Below are 10,909 nucleotides of genomic sequence, written 5' to 3' on the forward strand. Positions count from 1 at the left end.
ATCTTGATTTATTATTATTGTATTAATAATTTCTATCAAAATATTAAGTAGAATTAATTATTAGCTATTGATATCATCTTTTATTAATAATAATATAACAAAAATTAAATTGTTTTATTTTGATGACAAAATTTTATCCTTCATTGCAATCTTAAAATATTTGAAAAATTAGTAACAAAAATATAACAAGAAATAAATTTTAAATTTAGTTTATTTTAATTGTTAATTTTTTTTTATCAGATTTTAAAATTACTTAGTTTGTAATTTCAACTAAATTTAAATTTAATATTAATATATATACATATACATACATACTAGTCCAACTACAACAAAGGCTTGCAGGAGAAAACATGCTATGTAGAACAGTACCCAAGTTTGTCAATATAAATGAACTCTACCGTCTGGAAGAAGGCTGCTCTCAGCTCATTTCAATCTGCAATTCCAAATCCTTAAAAGAGGGCGTCTGTGTTCATAGCCCGATTATCAAGCTCGGTCTTCTTGGTAATTTGTATCTCAGCAATAATTTGCTATCTCTTTACGCAAAACGCTTTGGAATCAAACAAGCACGTAACCTGTTCGATGAAATGCCTGACAGAGATGTGGTGTCCTGGACTACAATGCAGGCTGCTTATGTTAGGCACGGAAACTACAATGATGCTTTTGAATTGTTTGATCTGATGACAACATTGGGTAATTCTCCAAATGAGTTCACGCTTTCGACTTTGATCCGATCGTGCTCCGAAACTAGAGAGTTGAAGCTTGGAGGTTGCGTCCATGGCTATGCCATCAAGGGTGGCTTTGAGTCAAAGCCAGTTCTGGGCTGCACCTTGATTGATTTGTATGCAAAGTGTGATTGTACTGAGGAAGCTTATGAAACTTTTAGGAACATGGATGATGCCGATACCGTTACTTGGACGACGATGATTTCTTCGTTAGTGCAAGCACAGAAATGGGCTGAGGCTCTCCAATTATACATCACCATGTTAGAGTCTGGGGTGGCTCCTAATGAGTTCACCTTTACCAAACTTTTAGCAACGACGAGTTTTATGGGTTTGAAATATGGGAAGTTACTCCATAGTCATTTGATATCATTGGGAGTCAATCTGAATGTCGTTCTAAAGACGGCCCTCGTCGATATGTACTCTGGATACCAAGAGTTAGAATATGCTATGAAGGTAGCAAATCAAACACCTGAAAAAGATGTGTTTTTGTGGACATCTATTATCTCCTGCTTCAGTCAAAATTCGAAGGTCAAGGAGGCTATTGCCGCATTTCAAGAGATGAGGATGTCTGGGATTCCACCCCACAGTTTCACATATTCCAGTGCTTTAAGTGCCTGCACATTGCTACCATCACTTGAATTAGGCAAGCAAATCCACTTGCAGGTAATCTTGGCTGGTTTGGAGGCTGATGTTTGTGCTGGGAGTGCACTAATTAATATGTACATGAAATCTGACTTGATAGATGATGCCTTGAGAGTGTTCGGGTCGATAGCTACCCCAAGTGTTATTTGTTGGACTTCTTTAATATCTGGTCTTGCTGAGCATGGTTTTGAACAAGATTGTTATAGATATTTTCTAGATATGCAAGCAGCCGGAGTGCAGCCGAATTCCTTCACTCTTTCTAGCATTCTTGGCGCCTGCAAAAATCAAATATCCATGTTCCATGGATATATACTAAAATCGATGGCTTACCACGATATCGTTGTCGGGAACGCTCTTGTGGATGCGTATGCTCGATCCAAGATGGTGGATGATGCTCGGCGAGTGATTAGGACTATGAAGCATCGGGATCCCATCACTTATACTAGCTTAGCCACGAGATTGAATCAAATGGGTGATCATGAAATGGCACTAAAAACCATTGATTCCATGCGTGCTGACAATGTCAAGATGGATGAAATTAGCTTGGCAAGCTTGGTATCTGCAGCAACTGGGGTAGGCACAATTGAAACTGGGAAACAACTTCACTGCTATTCTTTGAGATATGGCTTAGACAATACGCGTTCAGTTAAAAATAGTTTGGTGGACTTTTATGGCAAGGTTGGATGCTTGAAGGATGCCTGCAAAGCTTTTGAAGAAATAACAGAGCCCGACGTTGTTTCTTGTAATGGATTGATATCTATATTAGCACTCAACGGGCATATCTCCGCCGCGCTCTCTGCCTTCGATAACATGAGGTTAGCTGGTTTGAAGCCTGATTCTATCACATTGCTATCAGTACTTTCAGCTTGCAGTCAAGGTGGTTTGGTTGATTTTGGCATGCATTATTTCCAAACTATGAGAGAAACTCACAATATAGAACCGGCATTGGATCATTATGTTTGTGTCATTGATCTCCATGGCCGCGCTGGGCAGCTAGAGAAGGCAATGGAAATTGTGGAATCCATGCCATTTGAGGCAGATGCCAAGATCTACAGGACATTGTTAAGCGCCTGCAAATTGCATAGGAACGTGCTGCTTGGAGAAGATGTGGCAAGAAGAGGACTTCAACTTGACCCATATGATTCATCTTTCTATTTGTTACTGGCCAGCTTGTACGATGAGCTCGACCGACCCGATTTAAGCACGAAAACTCGTAAGCTAATGCGAGATCGTGGAATGAGAAAGAGTCCTAGCCAGAGCTGGGTAGAATTAAGCGGTAAGATTCATGTCTTCATCACAGGAGATAGATCACACCCTGAGATCAATGATATGGAAGAAAAGTTAGAATTTCTGAGAGCTGAGTTCAAGAGTAGGGGCTTTTTGTATCATGACGATGAAGATTCATGTCATCATAGTGAAAAATTAGCTCTTGCATTTGGTCTCGTCAGTATGCCTCCAAAAGGTGTTGTACGTATAATGAAGAACATAAGCATTTGCAGAGAATGTCATGACTTCATATTGCTTGCAACAAAGGTTGTAGAGAGAGAAATTGTTGTGAGAGATGGGAGCAGACTCCATGTGTTAAAAAATGGAAGCTGCTCTTGCAAGCACTACCCATGATCATGAACCTGCTACCATATTTGGAGCTTTGCGGTTGCCCATAATTCATCTTCATTGATTTTGATTCTCAAAATCTTTCTTTATGAAAATTCTAAATTAAAAAAAAAAAAAAAAAAAAAAAAAATCCTTAAGCTTTGGCTTTAAAAATATTTTATTTCAATTTTATGTCTAATAAATCCACGAACATCAATTATATATAAAATTGAACTTTATAGCTAAAAATCATAAGCTTCAAATTCGTGTCTAATAAGTTCTTGAATCTTCAATTTATTGTCTTACAAGTCCGAGACCAAAAAGATACATCCATCAAAGTTCATAGACCAATCAGACACAAATCCAAAAATTTAGTAATTATTCTCCAATCTATGGAATAAAAGATTAAAATTGCTGATTCTCAAAACCAGTCCATAAGTGACTGGGCTGGTGTGCACAGTAAAATTTAAACAAGACAAAAGAAATGGTAAATTTACGTCATTCCAGAGTCGAGTAAAGATTATTATTGAAGTACACGACTTTGCGAACAATCATTCCTATTGAAGAACAAACATAATTGGATAAATAACAGCTTTCGATTCTGAAACTTGAAATCTCCAAATGGTGAAGGAAGAAGGATCATTCTGTCACCTGAGACGCTTTGTCGGCCGTCTCTACTTTCTGTGCACTACCACCACTGCTAATGGCCTCCAGCGTTTTGTAAAACTCCTCAGGGAGAGGGCCTGGTCGGTGCAGAGGAACATGCTTGGGTACTGGCGCATCATTCTCTATCACTTCACATTCGTAGTCATCAGGAACACCCCACGGATCCCACTCTGCATATTTCAAATAACTTATCACTAACAAAGCTACAAACAGATTGTGATGACCGGTTCTAAATAAATATTCATTGACACTGGTTTTCAGCCCCTGACTGTGAACCTATTGAATGGGAATTAGTAGTAGGCATTTCCATCCATTTCTATAGGGCAAAGGGGAAGCTCGCATTTTCTCGGTATTTTCATTGAATTTTTCATAAAATTGAGATCTTGACGTTTTCGTGGACATTGACATTTTAAATATTGGTTCCATCTATGAAATAATGAGTGTGTGCCAATGCAATGCAGCTAAGACCAGAGAAGTCGGGCATATTGCTTCACATATGCAATTTCAGCATCATTCAACGAAATCAGGGATTGCTATTAGGCCATGAGGCGCATCATTCAACGAGGTAAGAAGAAGCTAACAATGTCAGAAGGATAACAACAATCTAATTCATAGGTGTTAACACAGTTTTGTCAGTACAACAAGATGCAAATGCCATTATTCGACATTCAACGACCTGTCTCCACAATACTATGATACTGTCCACTTTTGGCATAAACCTTTATGGCTTTGTTTTGTTTTCTTCTCAAACGCCTCTACCAACGAGATGGTTTTCCTCACTCATCTACCTATGACTTTTTCTTTATATGGTCAATGTGGGACTTTGTTTGTATTTTCAATGATCTTCCCCATAATGGTATGTTATTGTCCACTTTGAGCATAAACACTTATCTAGTCCACGCATACAATCCTCCTCTAGAACAAAGTACCATCTCGAGTCTCCCCTCACACAGTCGTACCTTCAAACTACACTTTTACATATTACTTTTTATTTAGGTTTACTCTTTTTAATAGGTTTACTCCTCACAGCACACACTACCTATCCAAAAGCTCAACCACGGATTCATGACTAACTACATCTACATTGGAACTCAAGGATTTTACTAACACGGCTAAGTTAGGGACATGACTCTAATACCAGCTATTTGGGATCATACGACCTCTATCTATCTCCACAATGACATGATATCGTCCACTTTGAGCATAAATACTAACAACAACTTTGCTTTTCGTCTACCCAAAAAGATTTCATATACCCATAATCTTTCTCTTATATACGGATCCTTTGTATTTAAAACATGCCTCCAAGGTCTCATTACCGATGCCAAACTCATAATTTGAGTACGAAAGGTTCGGTTTCCATCATTTCCACGCAATGCAATTATAGAAATATCACATAACTCGAAAATCCTGCCATTTTCCATCCCCAATTCATACATTCCCTTCCCATAACGAAACAGATAGGACAAGGAAATGAAACGGAAATAGACTGTCATCAAAATTTCACAAATATGTAAAAAAATAGAACTTTGGTTGCAGAAAATTATATACATACCGATCATTTTAGCAATGAGCTTGAGCTCGTCCTGAGCTTCCTCAATGAGCTCCTCGACCTGACCACAGCCAAGCCGCTTCTCGATTTGCTCCCAGTCCTCCTCCTCCTGGCAGACCTTCAAGCGGTGGCGCGTGAAGCTCTCGACTGCCTTGCGGTATCCTTCGTCCTCGGGAACGGCCTGGATCTCCTGTAGGGTTTTACCGTAAAGACCGATCAAGACCTCTCGGGCGTTTGGGACAACATCCAGACCGACGATCCCCGTCGTCTGCTTCACCTTGGCCAATAATGGCCGTCCGATCACTCGCAGAAACATCGTCGGAAAACTCCTATGTCTCTCTGTGGACCACTCTGTGAATCGTGGCGAGCTAGGCGCTTTGGGAGAACGAAGGGGCCTTTTTCTCCCCGTTGAGATTGGAATGGGATGGCTCTTATTGGGCTTTGAAGCCATGCAAGAAGCCCATGTTTATGGACAAAGACTCTTATTTACTCTTAACGGGCCTTGAAGCCCATGACCAAAAATTTATATATTTTTTTTATTTTTTATTTTTACATCAATAAAAAATTATAATGGTTGGATAAAATTTCATAAATAAATTTTATTATTTGATAAAATTTTATTATTTATGAAATTTTATCATACTATATAAATATAATACCAAATTTTAACTTTTTTGACCAAATTTTTTAGTTTAAGGGTGTTTTTTTGGTTGTCGACAGAAAGTTTAAATGGCTATTTTATTACTATAATTTTGCCACTTGTAACGAAGTCATTGGTTGATCTCCAGAATTTTGCATCATCCGATATTTTTCTTTTTTTGTTGAGAAAATTATCCATTTTTCTATTTTGTTGAACAACCATAAAATAAAATATCACATCAATTACGATCATTGATTCCAATTCTCTAATACCAGCCGTCGATCTGGAAAAGGAAAACCAGATTCTATTCTTCTTTTTTTATTTTTATTTTTTTAGTTTTGGATCTTAGGCTCGAAATAAATAAATAAATAAATATAAATTTCTATTTTTCCTTTTAGTTCCTTCAAGCTTCCTCCTCCTAAGAAGCACCCTCTCTAAAGTCGACCCAAAAGACGGAGCTAGCACTTGCTTAGCAGATCGCCGACTCGATTTCCCATTGTTCAGGTCCTTATCTCTCTGTTTTGTTGCACTTTTTCTCCTCAAATCACATATTTATGTGTTTGGCGTCGAGATATTCTGAATTGTTCCCCCTTCCGAACTTTCATTTAGTTTCATGCGTGTGATTTGAATAATTTGATTAATTATTCGTTTGGACGCCGCTGTTTCTGTACTGATTCTTATGAGATTGATGCTGATTCATATGGATCGAAATCATGTTTGTATTTGAGTGGTTAGTTTGGTGTAGCTCAAATCGTTTAGACTTCAATTTCATTGGATTTGATGCCCTATCTCTTTCTCTCTATCAATTAACGGCGGTTAAAGGCCATTTCAGCATTTTGTGGGTAGGATTCTGGGTCTTAAGGCGATATTGAACAGTTTGGGTCGTTGTTGGAAGCTTGTTTATCTGCTTTCAACTTTTCTTCACAATAGCGAAGATATTACTGATCTATGCTCATCATTCAACCTGCAGTTTCCTAAAGTTGCATGCAATCAGAAAATATTATATGATGTGGTCAACCAAGTTAATCTTTGTTACTTGAGGATTTCTTCTTTTTTCTGTTTCTGAAATTCACTTAGGTTTCAAAGTTACTGTAAAACGTCCTTTATGATATGCTACAATCTCTTCATTATCTTGTTGTTGTAACACAGTAGTTTCTGCAGACAGTACAAATTGACGGAAGGCACTGCTGAAAAAAGGTTTCAATGGCGACGTCCGAAGAGAATAGTGCATTGTTCCCAATCTTTATTTTGACAATAATGGCACTGCCTTTAGTGCCTTATACAATTCTTAAGCTCTGCCGTGCGGCTTCAAAGAAGGCAAAGATTATACATTGCCAGTGTTCTGAATGCTCCCGTTCAGGGAAGTATCGCAAGTCAATATTCAAGCGGGTAAGTTTTCTTGATGACACTGAATCTACAATATGATCGAATGATGAGTGTCAACTTTTTTTAAAACTGTGTGTTTCATTACATTTTGCAGATAGCAAATTTCTCCACATATAGCAACTTGACACTAGTACTTCTTTGGATCTTCATGTTCGTATTGGTCTATTACATTAAAAATATAAGCCGCGAGGTAAGTTATGTTTAATCTTTAATGAGGAAAAAATTATTCTTCTCAATGATATTTCGTTGTAGTTTTTTCTTGTTGCCACTTTTGGAATAAATTATTTTCTGTGGGCTTAAAAGTATGTGTATAATTTTACGATAACCGCACAGATTCAAGTCTTTGAGCCGTTTAGTATTCTGGGACTGGAAACTGGGGCTTCGGATGTGGATGTAAAGAAGGCATACAGGAGACTTTCTATCCTATACCATCCAGATAAAAATCCGGATCCAGGTTGGGCTTTTTAATAGTTTAGTGCCCATTTTATTTTCTACCCTTTGCAGACCTCAGCTAATGTTTCCCTTCGTATCTTTTACTCAGAGGCCCACAAATATTTCGTGGAGTTCATATCTAAGGCTTATCAAGCTTTGACAGATCCCATATCCCGTGAGAATTATGAAAAATATGGCCATCCAGATGGCAAGCAGGTTAATTAACTTTTTCTTACCCAGAAAACAAGAAAAACTATCATATATGACTTTTTGATCTTGATAAATGCCACTCAGAATTTAAACTTGCTAATATGTTGATGCAGGGATTTCAAATGGGAATTGCACTCCCTCAATTCTTACTAAATATCGATGGGGCATCTGGTGGGATACTTTTACTGTGGATTGTTGGAGTTTGTATTATCTTGCCTTTGGTAATAGCCGTTATATATCTTTCAAGGTCGTCCAAATACACTGGAAACTATGTCATGCGTCAGACACTTTCCACATATTATTACTTCATGAAGCCTTCTTTGGCACCAAGGTATCTTTAGTTAAAAGCATGAACAATCTTAAATTTTTAGGATAACAATGACTAGACAATTCAACTTAAATCAGTTTTAGAGATAGATTAATATCCAGGTAAAGTATATCTATGAACATTCTTCTTATTTTCTGTCAAGTTTTCTTGGTTACACGTTCTTGTCATTTTAGAATAAAATAAGACATCTTTAAGTATTGCCATATCAGAAAAGTAAAGAGAAGTCTTCATTATGAAGTATGATCTTTGATTTTCTTTCTTCTTTTTTCTTCTGAACATTATTAATAAATTTGGCTATACACAGCAAAGTAATGGATGTCTTCATTAAGGCAGCTGAGTATGTGGAAATGCCAGTTCGTAGGACTGATAATGATCCTCTTCAGAAGATATTTGGACTAGTTAGGAGTGAGTTGAATCTTGACCTTAAGAACATTAAACAAGAGCAGGCGAAGTTTTGGAAGCAACATCCAGCCCTTGTTAAAGTAATTTCTGCTCACATTAACTTTGTTCGGTGACTTAAAGTTGTTCGTCCCTTATGACGTTTCGAATATGTGCATACACTTACAATTTACATATTTTTTATTTTACATGCAGACACAATTGTTGATCCAAGCTCAATTAACTCGTGAATTTGCCAACTTGCCTCCACCCTTGGACAGTGACTTTAAACATGTGCTGGAACTTGCTCCTCGCCTTCTTGAAGAATTAATGAAGGTGAGATGAAGAATTCTTGTCCGTAGTTAACTGTATCTTAGTATCTGTTGATTTCTTTTTTCCTGCGGTATTTTAGTGTTGAGTCTTGTATTTTTTCATGATATCATGCATGTTGACCATTTCTCTCAGCTTTTGATGAAAAATTGTGAAAGGCAATTTTGTGATGGATGAGGGAACGATTCTTTCCAGGAAGAATGTGCTCAGCCTCAATCGCAATGCTTTTAAAATATTGTTAAAAGACCGGTGATAAAAAGAAAAACTAGTGATAATATGTTACTTATCATCGTCTTTTCTCTACGTTCTCTTCGACATGGTTTTGTTCAAAGGTTGTGCAGTAGTCTAATATGCTTTGACGGTCTTCTTGTGTATAGATGGCACTGATCCCACGGAATGTCCAAGGACAAGGATGGCTACGTCCTGCAACTGGGGTCATTGAGCTCTCACAATGTATCATTCAGGTAACGTGATTTGAATGGTATTGCTATTGTAAATTTCTCACAAATGCTTTGGAAATCGCATGGGATTATCTTTTCAAGGCATGTCTAGAGCCTTCTATTTTTTAGAAGTACCCGTAGCCTCACCCATATATCTTGTCTGTCAAATATGTGACGCTAGCTTTTGCCACCATTTGTTTATCTTGATCCATATCAGATGTTGAATGCAGGCTGTTCCTCTTAGTTCAAGAAAGGCCACTGGAGGATCCTCCGATGGTATTGCACCATTCCTACAGCTGCCTCATTTCAGCGAGGCTGTTGTCAAGAAGATAGCCCGTAAGGTAGGTTAGACACAATGTAATTTTGCAGTACGCCACTCAGTTTTTTATGTTCTAAATTGTAATTTGTCCAATTTTCATTCCTTCAATAGTTTCCTGCTTATTCTAATGAGTGTTTTTTTTATTACTGTAATGCAGAAAGTGAGAGCATTTGAGGATCTTCAGAAGCTGACTCAAGAAGAGCGTGCTGAGCTGCTTGCTCAGGTGGGTGGTTTCTCGCCTGCTGAAGTACAAGATGTTGAAACGATGCTGGAAATGATGCCTTCCGTTACAGTTACTATCTCATGTGAAACAGAAGGTGAAGAGGGTATCCAAGAGGGTGATACTGTCACCATTCAGGCTTGGGTGACACTCGAACGCCGTAATGGGCTGGTGGGTGCTCTCCCACATGCTCCCTACTACCCCTTTCACAAAGAAGAAAACTTCTGGTTCCTGCTTGCAGACCCAAATTCAAACAATGTTTGGTTTTACCAGAAGGTTAGTTTCATGGATGAGGCTACGGCCATAACTGCAGCTTCCAAGGCAATCGAAGAACAAATGGAGGGATCTGGAGCAAGTGTGAAGGAAACTAGTGCTGCAGTTAGGGAAGCGGTAGAGAAGGTAAAAGCGGGATCGAGATTGGTTCTAGGCAAGTTCCATGCCCCAGCTGAGGGGAACTACAATTTGACTTGTTACTGCCTGTGTGATTCTTGGATTGGTTGCGATAACAAGACAAACCTGAAATTGAAGATATCAAAACGAACCCGTGCGGGTACCCGTGGTGGCTTTATTGCAGAAGAAGGACCAAGTATGGAGGATGGAATTGAAGAGGAAGAGGAAAATGATGAAGAAGAATATGATGATTACGAGAGCGAGTACAGCGAAGATGAAGCTGATGAACAAAATGTGAAAAAGAAGGGCCCTGTTGCCAATGGAAAAGCGCATAAACAGCAGAGTTCAAGTTCAGAAGGCTCTGGTTCTGATGATGAATGAAAAACAATTCTGTTTTCTTTTAGTGAGACAACAACCCAAACCCCTTTCCCTTCCCTACCCTACTACCACATGATAGTGCACTAGAATTTTGTTCTCTATATACCACTTTAGAAGTTTTACGGTAATGAGATTGACTTTAATACAGAATATGCACGAGTTTCGGATCATATTTATTATCCTTTTTTGAAGGCAATTAGTTCACGACATTCAGCTATCTCACACTCAGCTGATGAAATTGACTTCTACGACTTATTAAGAACATTTTCTTTTTCTTTCATTT

At 38.1% G+C, this 10,909-nt stretch overlaps 3 protein-coding genes across 5 annotated transcripts; 2 read left to right on the forward strand and 1 right to left on the reverse strand.

Annotated features, from left to right (window-relative positions):
• Nucleotides 1–339: 339 nt before the first annotated feature.
• LOC111802389 (pentatricopeptide repeat-containing protein At5g52850, chloroplastic) lies at nucleotides 340–3,021 on the forward strand. Its single transcript, XM_023686735.1, has one exon. It carries the CDS (start codon nucleotides 351–353, stop codon nucleotides 2,982–2,984), a length of 2,634 nt encoding a protein of 877 aa, XP_023542503.1. The 5' UTR covers nucleotides 340–350; the 3' UTR covers nucleotides 2,985–3,021.
• Nucleotides 3,022–3,311: 290 nt separating this feature from the next.
• LOC111802390 (probable NADH dehydrogenase [ubiquinone] 1 alpha subcomplex subunit 5, mitochondrial) lies at nucleotides 3,312–5,592 on the reverse strand. Its single transcript, XM_023686736.1, has 2 exons — nucleotides 5,179–5,592; nucleotides 3,312–3,793 (listed from the first exon to the last, which is right to left on the reverse strand). Exons 1-2 carry the CDS (start codon nucleotides 5,489–5,491, stop codon nucleotides 3,597–3,599), a joined length of 510 nt encoding a protein of 169 aa, XP_023542504.1. The 5' UTR covers nucleotides 5,492–5,592; the 3' UTR covers nucleotides 3,312–3,596.
• Nucleotides 5,593–6,203: 611 nt separating this feature from the next.
• On the forward strand, nucleotides 6,204–10,822 carry LOC111801763 (dnaJ protein ERDJ2A-like). Of its 3 annotated transcripts, none has more exons than XM_023685908.1 (11): nucleotides 6,204–6,319; nucleotides 6,977–7,204; nucleotides 7,296–7,391; nucleotides 7,535–7,655; nucleotides 7,743–7,849; nucleotides 7,957–8,174; nucleotides 8,476–8,653; nucleotides 8,766–8,885; nucleotides 9,257–9,343; nucleotides 9,550–9,660; nucleotides 9,796–10,822. In XM_023685908.1, exons 2-11 carry the CDS (start codon nucleotides 7,019–7,021, stop codon nucleotides 10,627–10,629), a joined length of 2,058 nt encoding a protein of 685 aa, XP_023541676.1. In that variant the 5' UTR covers nucleotides 6,204–6,319; nucleotides 6,977–7,018; the 3' UTR covers nucleotides 10,630–10,822. The 3 variants fall into 3 exon arrangements, with proteins under 3 accessions (XP_023541676.1, XP_023541677.1, XP_023541678.1); XM_023685909.1 differs by having other exon boundaries at nucleotides 6,209–6,319; nucleotides 6,965–7,204; XM_023685910.1 differs by having other exon boundaries at nucleotides 6,209–6,319; nucleotides 6,968–7,204.
• The last annotated feature ends 87 nt before the right edge of the window (nucleotides 10,823–10,909 follow it).

This window comes from Cucurbita pepo, chromosome LG09, assembly GCF_002806865.2.
Source record: "Cucurbita pepo subsp. pepo cultivar mu-cu-16 chromosome LG09, ASM280686v2, whole genome shotgun sequence".
In the NCBI taxonomy this organism is placed as follows: Eukaryota; Viridiplantae; Streptophyta; class Magnoliopsida; order Cucurbitales; family Cucurbitaceae; genus Cucurbita; species Cucurbita pepo.

Excerpts from the sequence above, each read along its gene's own strand:
- LOC111802389 (XM_023686735.1), top strand. The coding sequence starts at position 351 with ATGCTATGTAGAACAGTACCCAAGTTTGTCAATATAAATGAACTCTAC.
- LOC111802390 (XM_023686736.1), bottom strand. The coding sequence starts at position 5,491 with ATGTTTCTGCGAGTGATCGGACGGCCATTATTGGCCAAGGTGAAGCAG. Across the intron at positions 3,794-5,178 it reads GCTCATTGCTAAAATGATCG|AGTGGGATCCGTGGGGTGTT; the intron begins GTATGTATATAA and ends TGAAATATGCAG.
- LOC111801763 (XM_023685908.1), top strand. The coding sequence starts at position 7,019 with ATGGCGACGTCCGAAGAGAATAGTGCATTGTTCCCAATCTTTATTTTG. Across the intron at positions 7,850-7,956 it reads GCCATCCAGATGGCAAGCAG|GGATTTCAAATGGGAATTGC; the intron begins GTTAATTAACTT and ends ATGTTGATGCAG. Across the intron at positions 8,175-8,475 it reads AAGCCTTCTTTGGCACCAAG|CAAAGTAATGGATGTCTTCA; the intron begins GTATCTTTAGTT and ends GGCTATACACAG.